We start from the raw sequence: 17,146 nt of genomic DNA, 5'->3' as shown, positions 1-17,146 counted from the left end.
GAAATGCACTTGGAATGGTGATATTCTCTTTTGCAAGTCCTTTAGAGTTGGAGGAATTACAATATAATAAGTTGTCTGCACTTTAAAGAGCTGTGGAAGATTTAAGATGCAGAAGATTGTATCCTGGCTAATAGTTTGAGTAAAAGTGATCTCATGCACAGAAGTCGTGAACCAAGAATAACTTGGAAGAATGGTTTTATTGGGGCCACTCTACCTATGAAGGGTTCATGAAGACTATAGCAGCATAGAAGATTGAGAACATGTTAGGATATTGCAGATAAACTCACTCTTAACAAGGACTGGCAAGAAATTCCAGGAGCATAGTGCAGTGGAGAACAGACGTAAACACTTATGGATCTATTACATTACTGATGACTAAAGGATAGAATCTAGAACTAATTGCTACCAAGACCAGATGGCCACTAACAAGCATAGGAGAGCAGACTGGCCTCAAACTGCCACGTTGGCCTGTGATCCTAGGCCTCAGAGGCAGATGCAATAGAGTGCGTCCAAAACTGGGTGCTTTTTGTTTTTAAGCATCGAGGGTACTAGCTAATAGCCTCATCAATATGGCATTTACATGTGATAAGCACTATTAGTTATGTGCTGATCCCCTTATTGCATTAGGGATTATGGAGATGCATCCAAGTGTGGGTTACCTGTGTGCACAATATTGTATTAGCCTGCTAGTGTTTTAAAACACTGGTCTGAGGACCACCAGCAGTTCCCTGTGGAATGGCTCCTCCTGCTCACCTGCAGCCACAAGTAGGACAGTTTTTGCTACCCCAAGCCACAAAGGTCAAAGCATCCTGTGGTGGCTTCACTCTAGGCCCCAGTGTTGTACACGGCTTTGGTTTCCAGCTGTGGGGACAGACTAAGGACACTTCACTACCCCTGAACAGACCAGACATGAAAAGATTGGGTTCATGTGAGCCCCAGAATGCCCTCACTGTGGCTCTATAAATAAGAGAAGAATATCCAAGGGGCTACGGGAAGGATCCTGAGGTAGCATCTATCCCAGGCCCTGGCTATGCCATCCTCTACAAAGAGAGGGAGACCTGATTTTTCCCCCCTCCCCTGTGTGCAAGGGAAGTTTGTTAACATTAGAGGGTGGCTGGGCTGAGACTCCTGAGGAGGAGAGAGAGTGCATATACTCCTGGTGCACTTTAACCCTAGGGAGGAGTGCCTGCTCCCCCTATCCATCAGGAGCCTCTCCGCACCTCTACACCAGTTTAGGAGTTCACAATAAGGAGGGGCCATCAGGTATCAGTCTGCTGTCAGGCAAAGGAACTGCTTAAAATACTAAAAAGTGTAAATCCTATGCCGGTGGGATCAGAGGTCTGGCAGAGAATAGATATCAGTTTTTTTGGAAGTCATTTTGCTCTGCCAGACCTCTGATTCCACTGGCATAGGATTTACTCTTTAGTATACCAGATGCCACTCTTTAGTATGATACCAGATGCCACCTTTTGAGGGACGGCCCCTCTGTTATTGTGTATTCCTTGGTGAGGGGCATTACTATTGGTGCATTTCCTGGTATTTAGGAGGAGTTTGGACAACTGGCATTAAAACTATGGAGCCTGGCTGCTTGCTCTCCTCCCTAACACATTCACACTCCCCCCTCCCACAGACAACCAAGAAAGAAACATTTAGGCCATGCTCTCCAGATTACTTTGGCGAGTTGCAGCTTTATTTTATGCTGAAAGAAAGTCCAAGTGCCCACAGTAATAAATACAGAACATGCACAAGTTACATGAGATTTCTGTGCAGGCCACAGCAGTGCCCTGCTCTTCAGTTTGCTGTTACTCAGGAATACCCTCAGCAGGAGACGGTGGAGGGGCTGGGGGGTAGGCTGCCAGAGGGGAAGGGATCTCCCTGGACAGCGTTATGTGCACAAAGCTCACATAGGAAACCTTGTCCAGCAGGCACGGCATCCTCAGGGCTGCTCCTCGGTTCTCACTGTAATGCATTATCCTAGCAACAAAGCAATTAGAGAAGCAGTTTTACAAGTTATATTTGAAAGGCCATGCTTTATTCTGGTAAATTGCACCAAACCTTGGGCCTGAGAAACACTGGACGGTACCAGCAGTCACCAAGGATGCCCAAGGTGTCTCCCGCAGAGCGGCGAGATACTCTGATTGGTCTAAAGACCAGGAGTCAGAAGCAAGTTAATGAGAAGCCAGGAAGCTCGCAAAGTAGGGGCAGGTGAGCCTAGCACAGGGGTGAGCCTAGCACAGGGGTGAGCCTAGCACAGGGGTGGCCAACCTTTCATGTACAAAGAGGGGGAGGGAGTTCCCAACAGTATCACTCCCTCTCTCAGTCCTCCCACCCTGACCCTACTGGTTCCTCTCAAACCCATTCTGTCAGTCCCCAAAACCTGTCCTCAGTCTCTGAATCATATCCTGCTCTCAGTCTCCCTTAATCCTCCCATCCTGTCCCCCACCAGGTCTCCCTCAATCCTATTCCCCCCCAATCTCAGTCTTCCTATTGGTCTACTTCAGTTTCCCAAGCCTGCCCCCACCAGCATCTATCTTAACCCTCCTACCCTGTGAGCAGCATCTCCTCCTTCTCTATCATGCTCTGCCCAATAGCTGTGTCTTATCCCCATCAGTAACTCAGTCCCCATCCCTGTACCTAGCAGTATAACATTCCCTAAACCCTTCCAGAACAGCTCCGACATTAACCCTTCCCTTCATACCACTAGTGCGAGTCTGCTCCCCATCAGTATCCCCACTACTCTCGTTCTCTTGCATACATCCTAACCATTACCCATTTTGCACTACTTCCCCATGTCTTTTCCAATTAATTCCCCCTCCAAACATCTCTGGCTTCACCCCTTCCCTCTCCCCCCCCCCCTCTACCTATGACTAACCTATCCTCACTGCCTTTTAAATTTGTCGGCTCACACCCCCCCTCTCCTCACCCACTGCTGAGTTTGATACCCTCGCCTTCGCTGCTGGCTCTCACTGCTCCATTTTTTTGAACCCCTTCTGTCCCCACCCTGGGCTCTCATTTCTCTGACAGTTATACAACTCCCTATCCCAGCCCTCACTCTCTATGACCTGGTCCCATCTTCCCAATTTCAGAACAGGTGGCAGCATGGACCTTGGGGAGTGCCACACAGTCCAGTTTGCATTGCTGACTTCAGGGAGATGGGGAGGGAACCATCTTCCCCCAGCTTCTCCTTCTGCTCTTCCCAACACTTGCAGCATTAATTCCTTTCCACAACACTGCCCCGGAAGCATTCACCCCCTCTTGCACCAGATCTCCTGCAAGTATTCACACCCCCTCACTTCATGCACTGCTCCTGCAAGTACTCATCAGTCACAGCGACTCCCTCTTGCCACAAATTATTCTGGCCTGACCAGAGGTCTGGGTGACTTCTCCCCTCTTCTGTCAGTTGAATCCCAAGTCTTAGGAGCCCAGCAAGTTGCTGAGCCTGGTGCCGTGTACACTCCAGCCCGCAGAGCAGATAAGAGCACTTTACTGCAGGCAGCAGGTGGAGTGGGGTTTGGGGGAAGGATGGTGAGGGCTGAGAAGAGACCAGCTGGCTCTGTGTCCTGTCTGCTCCAGCCTCATCCCCTCCTCTCCCGGCTTCCACTGTTGCCAGGAAGAGCAGATCTGGGTTGAGCACAGAAAACCCTTTGATCCCTGCTCCAGCCCCTCCTGTCTCTGCAGCAGCACTGAGGTCATGAGGGGGCTGAATAGCTCTTCTCTGCTCCTTTTCTGACCTCTATTGGTATTCAGAGGCCATGAGCTACAGGCTAGCAGGTCTCCATATTTAATAGATTTGTTATGAATAGCCTTTCATAGCTCCCAGCATGCCTCTGGGCATCTCTGCTTGAGTAGGAGCTTCTACAGCTCTCCTTTGCCCTTTTGAAAAAATACCCAGGGTAGATAATTTGTCAGATTTTAAAGCTTGTGCTGTGTGCATGAGGTGATTCATTTCCATGGCTGCCACATTTTCTATTAACATTAAAAATAGTACCGGCATTAGAAATGCAAGCTTCCCACTGCCATATCAATGTGTTTCAACCTCCGCTCTGAAGGACACATCCTTCAAGCCCCAGAGACTTCCCTTGGTACCTGGACAAATCAACTCAGTCACATGGGGTGGATTTTCAAGAGTTCTAGCTACCCAACTACAGAGTTAGGTACAGAGTTAGCATCCGACTAGCTGAGGTTTGTCCCTGCAGAGTGGCCAGCTAAAATGATAGCCACTTATTTTCACTAAGCAGTGATACTGACCTTCATACTTCTGATCATCCCAACTCACAATTGAACTTTCATGAATAAGCCTCAGAATAACTTCTCTCCAACCAGAACCTACATACCCTCCTCCTCCCACATCATACTTTCTGGACTTGAAATGTTTTAACTTCCGTTTAATATCCACCTTGTTATACTTGTTGCACAACTGTTAAGAAAATGTATATTTTGTAAACCCGAATGACTGTATATAAGACTCAAATAAATAAATATTTAGCTGCTTTCAGAGACAGCAGCCATTCCTGGGGCATTACCTTAGCTGATTGACTTGAATGTTCAGTCCTTGCTGGCTAAGTTTGGCCAATGCCATTGACATAGGCAACTAAGACGCCTGAGGTGGTGGGAATGGACCTGAAGTGTGAGCCATGCACTGCCTGTGCCTTACCTCGACATGCTCCCAACATGGAGGTGGGCCATGGGATCCAGGCAGCATATGATGCCATCTATCACACTGGGAGAGCACACAAATACCCCCCACCCCCAGCAGCTTTAGCTATGTTTGGGTGACTTCAGCCACATCCTAGCTGACATGCAAGCTTAGTTGACTTAGTTGTCTTGGCACAGAGTTGCTCATTGAGCAAAATTCACCCTACAGTTACTATCTGAAGTGCGTTTGGTCCTTCTTGACTGAAGGAAATCTGAAGTCATGGTCTACAGAGTCAAAGTTCTGAAATGTTGTGCCATCTATTATTCTGTTGTAATGGGGCTTGTCTAATTGCTGGTCACACTCAGCCAACCTCAGTTAGTAAAGGAACTGTCAGCTAAAAGAAAAGTCACTGACACTTGCTGCAAATGCTGTTATGATTAGAGTCCTCTCTAGATGTCTTTGGGAACTATGGCTATTGTTTAAGGGCTATGAAGATGTCTATATTCAAAAATGCTTATGCACTGAACCTATGAGAAAAAACTTAGTCAAAGTCAGACAAACTGGGAGTAGCAGGGCACAGAAGCAAAATATCAAGTACCAAGTTTTGAGAAGCAGATGTTTGCAACTGATAAAAACGATGGAAGCAGGGTTAGGAAAGTCCTATAAAGTGAGCAAAGCTGTAAGAATCTCAGCATTGTTGTTACTTGTCAGACTTCAAGCTGATACTGCAGACAAATTCCTTTGACCCATTTCAACTTTCATTGGGATTGCAAGCTTTGCTATCTTTATATGTATCTTAGTACTTTTCTAGTAGTTATTTGCTTGCAATCAACTCTAGTGCTTGCTGTTATGTATTTTGTGTTATCGTTATGCTTAGCAAGTGCTCAAATAAGCTTATCAATACCTGGATCCTGGTATACTGACTGTATGTGTGCATGTTTGTTTAATCGGAGAAGCCCCAAGACATCTCCCTCTTTACAGAGGATGAGCTCCAAGGTAGGCCTGTGGGAAGACAGGCAGAGTCCCTCAATATATTCTGTGTCCTGAACCCCTAGGTCTCCCACCTGTGCTGAGCATGCTGTCAGGTGTAGCTAACTTATCAAAGGCTTAGGCACACATCGAGATCCAGACTGAATACTCTTTGCTCCAAATTTGGTATAGAGAACTGGGTACCAAAATTGTTGGCGAGCCAATCTGAATTGAGGAAAGTTACCATGACATCTTGGATCGGAGTCACATTTTACAGCTCTGGAGAGAGTTCGAGTTGATCTCCGTTACCTAAGAAAATAGATTCTGTAACTTTTGAATATTTTTTTTCACCAAAGAAGGAAATGCTAGAAAACATGGAGCCAAAATGAAGTGAGGTGACATCAGTGGCTCAGACTAAGGAAAGATTAGTGGCTAGTACGGTCCAGACAGAGAAATTCTGACTGTCAAATTCGCAGATCTATGATCTCTATGCTTTCATCCCCACACCCAAACATCCCCTCCTGGAGGCTGCAGGCATACTTTGATATTGTACTCACCGTTGGCACATGGTAGAGCGCCGCCCCAGCACTATCATGGCAAGGTCCTTATAGGTGACGGCACTACCTCTGTTTCCAGTGGTCTCCTGCACCAACTTCTTCAGCTCTGAGGGGGTTCGGAAAAAGCCCAGCTCCCTTATCAAGATGCTCAGAGTGTCATAGTCTGAAACAGATGGCACTAGATAAGATGACGCGCTCGTAAGGACTCTTACAATTTGTTATATATGGCTGCCATGTAATGCCTTTGTGCTATCCCTATCTCAGGTTAAACCGTCGGCCCTGACAGTCCTATCTTGCCTCGTAAACTTTCCATTTACCAAATGGGGTTTCTACTTGCCTCTGGCCAAGTTCCCTGTTCACAAGCTGTTCCAAGGGTTTCTAGAGTCACTGCAACCCAAGGTCATGTTTTTCCCGGGAAGGCATTCACAGACCATTTACTAAAACTACTACAATGCTATAGCAACTCATTTACCTGGTTTGCTAATCAATCAAGGCATAGTGAACTCTCAAAGCTGAACACAGGGGAAAGAAATGGGATTTTCCTAAGAGTGACTGATGTACATAGATCTGTTGGTCTACAGGTGATGCAGTGCATTTCTCAGATAGAATCCCAAATAGCCTTTTGCTGCCAACCCACAGCTGTTCTCCCTAGCTAAAATGGTTCAGTTTCCAACTTTTCCTCTCTCCAACAACAGAGTGTCATCAGCTCATTCAGACTCATCATCCTTGTCTACTCCAGCTACTGACGACTATAATACTATATCGTATGCTGCCACCTACTGGCCAGGTCAAGATCAGAAAGTGTGTTTTACGGGACAAATACTAACCATTCAAACTCTTTCATACAGCACAGTGGCATAGCCAGAACTGATTTTTTTGGGTGGGCCATAGGCATACAGGTCTATTTGTATTCTTATTGATAACTGATGCCATATACTGCACCCTACAATAGCTTTCTACAGTCATTATGCATGAAACTAAACATGTCACCTTATTTCAAGCATTTACCAGCATTAAAAATGCATTAATCTGTTTTATATTTATTGCAGTTTATAAATGCACAAATATATCATGTAAAAAGTAAAGAAAACATTCAAACATTAACAAAAATCCATGTATTCTTCCATGAATCATTTTTGCAGAAAGCCAGAAGTTAACTACAATAAAATATCAATTAGAACATGTGCAGAGCAGAGGTAGGACAATTCACAACCAACAAAAAAATTCTGGTGTCAACTCAGCAAAAAGATATCCCTCCATTGCTAACACATTTTATGAAATAAACTCCTGCAAAAAAAAAAAAATCCCACATGACATGTAGAGCCTTGCCATACAATCACAACCCCGACTCAGGACTCAAACAGCAATGCAGATACGACACCAGGCCCTAGAACATTAATACACCACCTATGGGAGTAACAGAACAAGCTGGACTGCTACAGAGAAACTACATGCTAGCAGAAATACTGCACTTCAGTCACACACAGGCAAAACTGAGACCGACCCTTACCTAATATAGAAATAAGAGACTACAAATTACAAACAGAAACATGCAGACAAAACCAAGATAGAAAGCCTGAGAAACCAGACACTGAAGAACAAGATACAAAAATAAGGAGTGCACATTCCAATTGCTAAAACTGGAAAATACAAAGGTAAAAAATTTTGCAATTAGTTGGTCCCAGTCTTCCCCACTTTTCCCTTTTTGGTCACTTAATTTCAGGGAATCTTCACCCCCCAGCTCCCATTCTTGGCTACCGAATGTCTGAAGAGGACATGGGTGAGTTCATGTGCGGGTAAAGAACACGCACAGGGCTTTACTACTTTTCTCACACTGATTTCCTGTGGAGTCAGGGGAGTGAGACTGCTCAGTACATTACGTGGCCCTGTCTGACATCCCATGAAGAGCACTTCTAGCTGATCACCATTATAGCACTACAGCTGTGAGAGACTTAGTGCTACGGTCTCCCAAGCAGCAGGAAAGGATGCTTTACCGATTTCTCCTCTGCGTGAAGAATCATACTTCATGAACATATCTGGAAGAGAAGAGGGAGAAATTTAATGTCTGGGAAAGGACTAGCAGCCATCCTCACCACTCTGCGGATCTCTCTCTTAAAAAGAGTTCTTGGGACATTGACAGGCAGTTTTGTTTCTTTCTGGTTTCACTTTGAGGGAAGCGACTCTTAGCAAGAATCTCCTCCTCCGTATCCCCTCTCCCTCCCCATGTGTTACACACGCTCTCGTTACCCCTTATACTGTAAGGGATATGCAAATGCAGGTTGATGAGCCTCTTAGCTGCAGGATACTGAAAGCAGGTGGTGTGGCCAAACCGCACATTTTACTCTCAGATATTAACTCCTGCCCAAAAGCTGCCGTTAATCAGGGACGACACTGGGAAAGGTGTTCAGAAAAGCAGAAAAGCTGCTTTTCTGTACAGCCTCTGACTTAGTGTCATGGTGATATTAAGTCAGAGGTCCCAAAAATATTTTTAAAAAAAAGCTGTCCGCTGGCCTGCGGGTTGGAAACGGATGCTCAATTTTGCCGGCGTCTGTTTCCTGAACCCGTGGCTGTCAGCAGGTTCGACCAGTGACACCGGTAAAGTTAAGCCTTGGTTCTCAGACCTGCTGACAGCCGCTGCCGCCTCATTAGCACAGGCCCCAATTTAAATCAAGAACCGTGAGCCAGGCACGCGTCGGGACAGTGGGTGCTCGACTCGGAGCGCCGGCTCTCCCGCAGAGTTTACTGAACTGAGACAAGCCTAACCCCCAAAACCCAAGCCTACTTTGATCTTGCTCCTCAGTGCTGCCTAAAGAAGAATTTTGAAGGCATTAACTCCCAAATGGCAGTGCATAAAGTTGGAGAGACATGGATAGGCAGGCCAGACAGGTCATGGGATCTTATCCGCTGTCCTACTCTATGTTTATTGTTAGTACGGCTGAAAACGTCTCCTGCTCTCTTCTCCCACAGGCATTGCTTAAATTTTGCAGAGGGGAACTGTGGTGAGTGCAGACAGACAAACCCAGAAACAGTTCAAAGAAGTTTAGTGACCGGTGGGCCAAAACAGACTCTGCTTCTTAAACAGTTTATGAGTTTGTAACGGTGCAGCTGAGGCGAGAGGTACTGCCATCCTGGGACACCGCTCCTCTTGCAGGCGCTTGATCACAGATGTCTCTGCACTGGGGAGAGCAGTTCCCCAATCTAGAACCTTCTCCTGCGAGGCCCGGATTAAAGAGATGCAGCTTTGGTTTCTTGTGTCAGAGGTTTAGACATTCCTGTACTGCAGCTTGCAACCCACACAGGGAGAGGAACGTGCCTGAATCCCTTAACCAAAGAAACTTACATTTCAGTTTTTCCAGCTTCCCTTGGAGATCCCCAATATCCTGGAAGGGTTCATCAGTAAGGTAGTCCTATAATCACAGGACAAGAGCGAAGGCACAGTGAGACAGGAGTAAACGCCCCATGGAGCTAAAATCTCATTAGGAAGCTGAAGATGTTAGTCTGCCACTTACACAAGCCAGCTACTGTTACAAGAGGCTTAGGATGATATCCTTGCTCTGCAGAGGCAAGTCCCGTCTATGCTGTGTGTCAGGTCTGTGCAATATCGGCGTGCATTAAGCACCCACTCAATGCATGCGATCCAGCACTCCCGAGCACCCAATTTTATATTTAAGTGGCCTACAGTGGTAAAAAGACGGCACCAGGGAAAGCTGCATGTCCCTGATGCCTCAATGGCAACAGGCACCCAGGAGAGGTGGCCGTCAGCGGGTTAGGAAGACAGACACTTGCTAACTGAGCACCTGTTTCCCTAACCTGACCCGCAGCGCACTTCACACTCTCCCTTAATACCTTCACAATATTAAGAGTGAGGAGCTACAGAAAAGCGTTACTGCTTCTCTAAACATTTGGGACACCAAGAATTCGTGCCTGCTCCGGGGCAGGCGTTACATTTTGGAGGGTAAGAAGGTGCGCACTGGGTGCATTCCCCCCACCCCCCACACACACCCGGGTAATAGCTGAGATCCTCAGCATGAGTTTACATGTTGTTATGAGCAGTATTAGCTACGTGCTCCATTAGTCACGCTAACCCCCATTTCGCACACGCGTCCAATCGTGTGCAGAGCCGTGCGCTGGCCACAGCGCATAGAATTGCAGTGGCCTGAGCGTATTTACAGCACGTGGCTTTATCTAAGCCATACAGCTAAATACCTGCAAGCATATACAAGTCTAGTCTTCAATTAGACACTATTGCTACAGTGCTAGACTTGTGCAGCACCAGACACCACTGCCTATTTCTCCCTAAACGCCCCTTTAATTGTTTCACACAGGTAAGAACATACGCTGAACTCTGAAGCCTGTTTTCACAGGACTGGAGAGCTCCAGAAAAAATGAGATTTTAGCTAACTGAGCAGACATCTTGAGTCCTAGCAACTGCTCCTAGAAGACTCCTAATGCACGAGCTGTCAAAGTTGTCACCTTCTTGCTGGCCAATGCAATATCGTGCACGCAAAGACACAGGTTCATGCCCTCTCTATGTAACACTCAAGCGAGCTGGCGCACTGAAAGGGACACACAATGGATAAATTGCATGTCCTTAGTATCGAATGTCCAGGAGATGTAATTTTGCACAGGTAAGAAGATGGACACTCCGTTTTCCGAACCTGACCACTGGCAAGATGTTTCTTCTCATGCTGCAGCTTTGTGATTCCTGCTGCTTAGTATTGCAACGATATTAGTTAGGAGGAACCTCAGAAAAGCTGTAATTTTTGCTTTTTGAGCATGGCTTGGGTTGAGGCCAGCTCTGGGCTGCCATTAAATATTGAGGGTTAAAATGTGAACTTTTTTTTTTTTTTAAACATTGGGGTACTAGCTAATAGCCTCATCAACATGGCATTTGCATGTGATGAATACTATTAGCTATGCGCTGGTGTGGACACGTGTCTAGAACACACTAAGCCAGCAATTGTACTGGGTATGTTTAGCGTGTCCAGAACGTGCTTATCTCACTGCCCGATATTGCATCGGGCCCTTGGTTTAGATGCATCAGCACCTCTCATTCATGTAATCGGGGAAGAGTTACCAGAAGCTGAAAGCTGTGAGCAGTAGCACCGGGAGGGGAAGGGCCAGATTAGTTGTACTCTAGGGCACCAGCCCTGTATGCCATGCTGATGTAGAAATGATGGCAGAAAAAGTCAAACGGTTCAGCCAGTCTGCCCAGCGAGCTTATGGTAGCGTCTTCCGCACCACACAGGTCACCCCATCCAAATTAAGGCCCTTGGTGGCTGCTGTAAGAGTCCAGTTCCCCCTTACAGTACCTGAAGCTGGTAACTGTCCATATTACTCATTGTGTACCCTTATAATTTTAAATTACTGCTATTAGCACCATTTCTTCACCTAACTTCGTGTGGTGCTTTGCATTACAAGATTTTTGTAATAAAACTTCCCTGAATATAGATCTGAGAAAAGCAGCAGTGGTGTCTCTTGCAATCTCAGTTCCTCACTGGTGCTTCTCCCCTCATCTCATGACGGTAGCACCGGAGGTACAGCAGGTAGAAGCACTGCTCTATGCTCTCCTATGTTATTACCTGCAGGAGGGAGGATGGGAGAGATCGAGCTCTGACTAAAGCCTACAGGTAGTTCAGCTACCTGGGGTGGGCACACCCCGGACACAAGGCTGGGAGAAACACTAGAGAGAAAAGGCTGCTGCCTACAACGCCAAGATCCCAGGGTGGCAACATGACAGCCGGCATTAATTGGGCATTGCCCAAGAGGAGAAGTGGCTGCTGCAGCTATACAGGTAGTGACCCAGCCGATCACAGCCACTTTGCCCTATACCCTCCCACCCCCCTTTCCAATCACCATTACTGGGAGCCCAGAGGCTGGAATGGAAAGCAGGAAGTCCTTGTGCCTGCATTCAGCAGCAAAGCACGCGCACTCGAGGAGGAACAGAGCAGGAACAGGGATGCATGGGAAGGAAGAGCACCAGCAACCCTGGCCAAGGGACATTGAGGACGGGGCAGCAGCACTGCAGACCTGAGCACTAGAGGAGGAGAACAGGTGCAAGTCACGCTGCAGCTTAAGTCAGCCAGGGGTCATTTTCCACCTGGGAAAGAGCCATCAGGGGGTTGCAGAACAGGAAAGGAAAGGCTGGGTCAGAGAGCAGCCCTAAGGGGAGGACAGGGTCTCAGGAGAGGGCATGGAGGGAGAAAGGTGGCTGAAGAGGAGAGAGGAAGTTTGTAGATTAAAGGGGGAAGAGAAGAATGGGTGGGGGGGGGGGGGGGGGAGCGTCCCCAGGTGGAAGAGCAGGTATTTGGATTGGTGGTGGGGACAGAAGGAAGGAATGGGGGGGGGGGGGGGATTGAGTGAGAGCAGGAACGTGAGGAATTGGGGGAGGGGGAGAGCACAGGCTTGGGTGATGTGGTGAGGATGCTTGTGGAGGGGGCACAGGTACGTAGCTAGAGTTTCACATAAGGCACCGAATATCCTTGCACCAGCCCTGACGGAACATAATCCCGAGTTCCCCATCCATCCCTCCCCCCTCCCCACTAAGGAGGGCACTGCAGAGTAACCACACCCCAAGTACAAGGGCTGCAGGACATCAGTGGGAAGGCTTGGACATGGGGGACACATAACGTACAAGATCTTACATGGTTTTACCTGCAGCCAGGCAGCTCTGAAGCAGTAGCTCCAACAATGTTTTTAGAAGAGAGCACAAATACTTATAAAGAAAGAGGCATCCTGCAGTCATAAGAGAACAGAGGGCCAAGAGACAGCAAGTTAGCAAGGGCCTTTGCTCTTTAGTAGAACGAGCAGGTGGAGTCTCAAGATCTTAGTGCAGAGCTTTAGTCGGGATCAGCCTTCTACTCACAAAATATCCAGGACAGGTTTTATAACATCAGAATGCAGGTACTCTAGCCCTGGATATCACTTTATGGACGTTTTCCTATGTGCTTAAACTCGATCTAACAAAGCCAGCTCAGACCAGTGACCTTCCTTCAGCTTAGTCCCTCACCTAGGGCTGTGCTGGGGTTTCTCCATGTGCTTAAACGCGATCTAATAAAGCCAGCTCAGACCAGTGACCTTCCTTCAGCTTAATCCCTCACCTAGGGCTGTGCTGGGGTTTCTCCATGTGCTTAAACGCGATCTAATAAAGCCAGCCCAGACCAGTGACCTTCCTTCAGTTTAGTCCCTCACCTAGGGCTGTGCTGGGGTTTCTCCATGTGCTTAAACTCGATCTAACAAAGCCAGCTCAGACCAGTGACCTTCCTTCAGCTTAATCCCTCACCTAGGGCTGTGCTGGGGTTTCTCCATGTGCTTAAACGCGATCTAATAAAGCCAGCTTAGACCAGTGACCTTCCTTCAGCTTTGTCCCTCACCTAGGGCTGTGCTGGGGTTTCTCCATGTGCTTAAACTCATCTAATAAAGCCAGCTCAGACCAGTGACCTTCCTTCAGCTTAATCCCTCACCTAGGGCTGTGCTGGGGTTTCTCCATGTGCTTAAACGCGATCTAATAAAGCCAGCCCAGACCAGTGACCTTCCTTCAGTTTAGTCCCTCACCTAGGGCTGTGCTGGGGTTTCTCCATGTGCTTAAACTCATCTAATAAAGCCAGCTTAGACCAGTGACCTTCCTTCAGCTTTGTCCCTCACCTAGGGCTGTGCTGGGGTTTCTCCATGTGCTTAAACTCGATCTAACAAAGCCAGCTCAGACCAGTGACCTTCCTTCAGCTTTGTCCCTCACCTAGGGCTGTGCTGGGGTTTCTCCATGTGCTTAAACTGAATCTAATAAAGCCAGCTCAGACCAGTGACCTTCCTTCAGCTTAGTCCCTCACCTAGGGCTGTGCTGGGGTTAGTTTGGGGGCACACACACTGCCGTAGCTTTTCACACATTTCTTTTCCTGTTAGTAGAACAAACATCTCAAGCTTACCTTGATAACAAAGTTAATCTCCCTCTCTTGAAAGTCCTGCTCTTCTAAGTGGAGAAAGAAACAGAAAACACATGAGAAGGTACCAAGACATCCCACACAACTCACAGAGCAGTTGCTTAAGGCTCTGAAAAAGCCACCAAGTCTCAGAGTAAGGAGCAGAGAATAAATTATATAAAAAAAAAAAGCAAATCTACTTACCAGAACACATGTTTTGTTTTTTTTAACTCAAAATAACAGGCTTAGTGTCCCTCACCCCTTATAAAGGAAGCAGAAGCACTGCTCGGCTGCTCCGCCCATCTCAAGAAGCTGAATAATTGAATAATTGAAGCCGAAAGCTCTCAGATTAGCGCTTACTTTGTTGTCAATCACAATCAAGCGATTTCCTCCCCTCACTCTCAGAGTTGTGCGGTATCAAACGGGCTCTCAAAGCCACATTGCAATCAGATCAGGTGTCATGATGTCCACAATGAATATTCATCAGATGGATTCGCAAAAAAAATAATGTTTTTGGCTAAGATCCATGTATAAAGCTGAAGCCAGAAGCTGAAAATGGACACTTTTTGGGGTTAATTAAGAACCTATAAGACACAGAGCTTCCCAAACCTTTTCTGGTGCCTGCACAGTCAGATGGGTTTGGCGTGAGATACGTTTGCATACACTAAAAACCCAACATATGCAAATGTATCACATGCATATTCATTCCAGATACCCTGAAAGCCCATCCATCAGGTTATGGAGTCAGCAGCTCAGATTTGGGAAACCCTGCTGTATGATATGGGGGAGGGGGACTTTAACTCCCTGCAGGAGGACCCAACACTATGGACCCTGGACCTAAATGGAAATAAGAAAATGCCATACTGGGTCAGACCAAGGGTCCATCAAGCCCAGCATCCTGTTTCCAACAGAGGCCAAACCAGGCCATAAGAACCTGGCAATTACCCAAATACTAAGAAGATCCCATGCTACTGATGCAATTAATAGCAGTGGCTATTCCCTAAGTAAACTTGATTAATAGCAGTTAATGGACTTCTCCTCCAAGAACTTATCCAAACCTTTTTTGAACCCAGCTACACTAACTGCACTAACCACATCCTCTGGCAACAAATTCCAGAGTTTAATTGTGCCTCATCTTAAAAATTGCATTTTCACCTGGTGTAAGCAAAGGCTTCTTTGCACAGCTTGGTGAGCCTGCAGCGTTTGCATCCCTCAGGATCATGGGTGAGAGCCCCTAGATTACAGGGGATCTCTCCATCGCGCTCCTGCCAGCAGAGCCCTCGCTGCCCCAAGGCTAATTTGGCCTTAGTGATGGATACTGTCCAGCAAGCGTCCCGCTGCTGCTGGAAACAGCTGCCGCTCGCCCTTTCTCATTTCAGTTTTGCTAATTTAGGATTTTATTGCTTGGTTTGGTACATTTCTTTCAATCTGATGGATGCTTTACAAATGTGACTATGACAGGGAGCTAAGTTAGCTGTTGTTTTTACATTTTGTAACAAATCTCATGACTTTCTCACATTTCCTTCTGACTGCTTATGATTTTCCTGTCTTTTAGCAGCGCCATTCCCTTTGAGATCCTCGTGATTTATTCATTTCCACTGATCAATGCTATGCATGCAGGAAGGGCCCAGCACACTCTGTAGCACCAGGGCAGGAGAAGTGGCAGAGGGGGGCTCGTGTGAGAGGAGCAGCTGCTGAGTGTGGGCAGGGGCAGTAGAGCCAGGGAAGTTTCTGGGGTGGGCTTTGGTGTCAGATTACAGGGGCAGGGAAGGACTCCTCACTGAGGGAGGCCCTGAGCAGTAGGGTAACAACAGATCTACTTGTGTGTGGCTAAGAGACTCTCCCCACCCCACATCCAATCTACAGCAACCTTCAGGTGACAAGAATGCAAAGGTTGGTGCCAGCATGCAGAGCAGTAATTGGGCTCTAATGATCTTTCACCCTAGCTGGAGACTTTTCACAGCAAATCACTTAATGTTCTTCAAGGCCAAAGAAGCCTTGGCTGCTCCAGCCCTTCCCCCCATGGTGCTGCTTCTTCTGTCCCCTCCTCCTGAGATGGACTGTGGGGCACAGGATCAGCTGCTGCACTTCCCCCCCCCCCCCCCCCCAACTTCCTGCTGCTCTGCCCTTGCCTGTGGTGCTGGGGGGAGTCAGTGGCAGGAAGAGGATAGAAGCTCTGGCACGGAGCTACCACGCTCAGGAGACAAATACGAAGGAAGGGGGGATGATGGAAACAGGGAGGACTGGAGAGGGAGGATGGAAAGTGAGCAGAGGGGGATGGGGAGGAAGTGAAAGTGTGAGGGAGAGGATGATTTGGGAGAAGAGAGGGGTTTCAGACAGGAAGGATGGAGGCAACCGTTGAAGGAAAGGATCAGGGGGAGCCAGGCAGCTGAAAGGAGACCAACAAGAGGCAAGCAGAAAAAAAAAAGACGAGGAGCAAGTCCTAAAAGAAACAAACTGTGCAGGCAGAGGTGAGGAGAGGGGATCTTCAGTTCTCCTCACCTTTTGGAAAGAAGTGCAAAGTACACAGCAGAAAGAGAATTTCCCTTACTGTCAGCTTGAGTCCCAAACTCTTTATTTATTTATTTAGTCTTGCAGTAGAGATCATTTTGAAGATGACGGGTGAGTTTCTCTTGCAGATTCTCATGGCTGCCCTGTCCGCTCTCTTCAGGCCACACAAGATGGAGAAAGTGGCAGCGATCAGAAGGGACACAGGCTGGCAACGTTTTCTAAAGCTTCGGCAGGAATCCCCGCATTTCATCATATGGAGGGGCTGCTACTGTGGACAGAAAGGCTAGACTGCTATAAAAAGGTTATATTTTATATACGATAAGCGGAGAGTTTGTAACAATTTAAATAAAAAAATTAAATATCCAGATGACAAAATTAGAAAAAAAGTATTTTATTTGCAGTTTAGTGAATGTGACGCTTGGTAACGTGCCTCATGTGATGCCTTTTTATTTTGCACAGTACTCACAATTCTCTTTCTTTTTCTCCTTCAGGCTTCCAGGAAAGAATTTACTTCCACATTTTTCTTTCCAATCTGTTGTCACGGGAGGTGGAAGGAA

The 17,146-nt window shown here is 47.1% G+C and overlaps 1 protein-coding gene across 1 annotated transcript; it reads right to left on the bottom strand.

Annotated features, from left to right (window-relative positions):
• Positions 1 to 1,662: 1,662 nt before the first annotated feature.
• On the bottom strand, positions 1,663 to 14,387 carry LOC115100020 (allograft inflammatory factor 1-like). Its single transcript, XM_029618153.1, has 6 exons — positions 14,283 to 14,387; positions 14,085 to 14,128; positions 9,503 to 9,569; positions 8,157 to 8,198; positions 6,163 to 6,325; positions 1,663 to 1,974 (listed from the first exon to the last, which is right to left on the bottom strand). Exons 1-6 carry the CDS (start codon positions 14,290 to 14,292, stop codon positions 1,803 to 1,805), a joined length of 498 nt encoding a protein of 165 aa, XP_029474013.1. The 5' UTR covers positions 14,293 to 14,387; the 3' UTR covers positions 1,663 to 1,802.
• Between the last annotated feature and the right edge of the window lie 2,759 nt (positions 14,388 to 17,146).

The sequence above is a fragment of the Rhinatrema bivittatum genome, chromosome 10 (genome assembly GCF_901001135.1).
Source record: "Rhinatrema bivittatum chromosome 10, aRhiBiv1.1, whole genome shotgun sequence".
In the NCBI taxonomy this organism is placed as follows: domain Eukaryota; kingdom Metazoa; phylum Chordata; class Amphibia; order Gymnophiona; family Rhinatrematidae; genus Rhinatrema; species Rhinatrema bivittatum.
The sequence above is the reverse complement of the archived record's forward strand: the minus strand, read 5'-3'. Positions and strand labels throughout refer to the sequence as shown.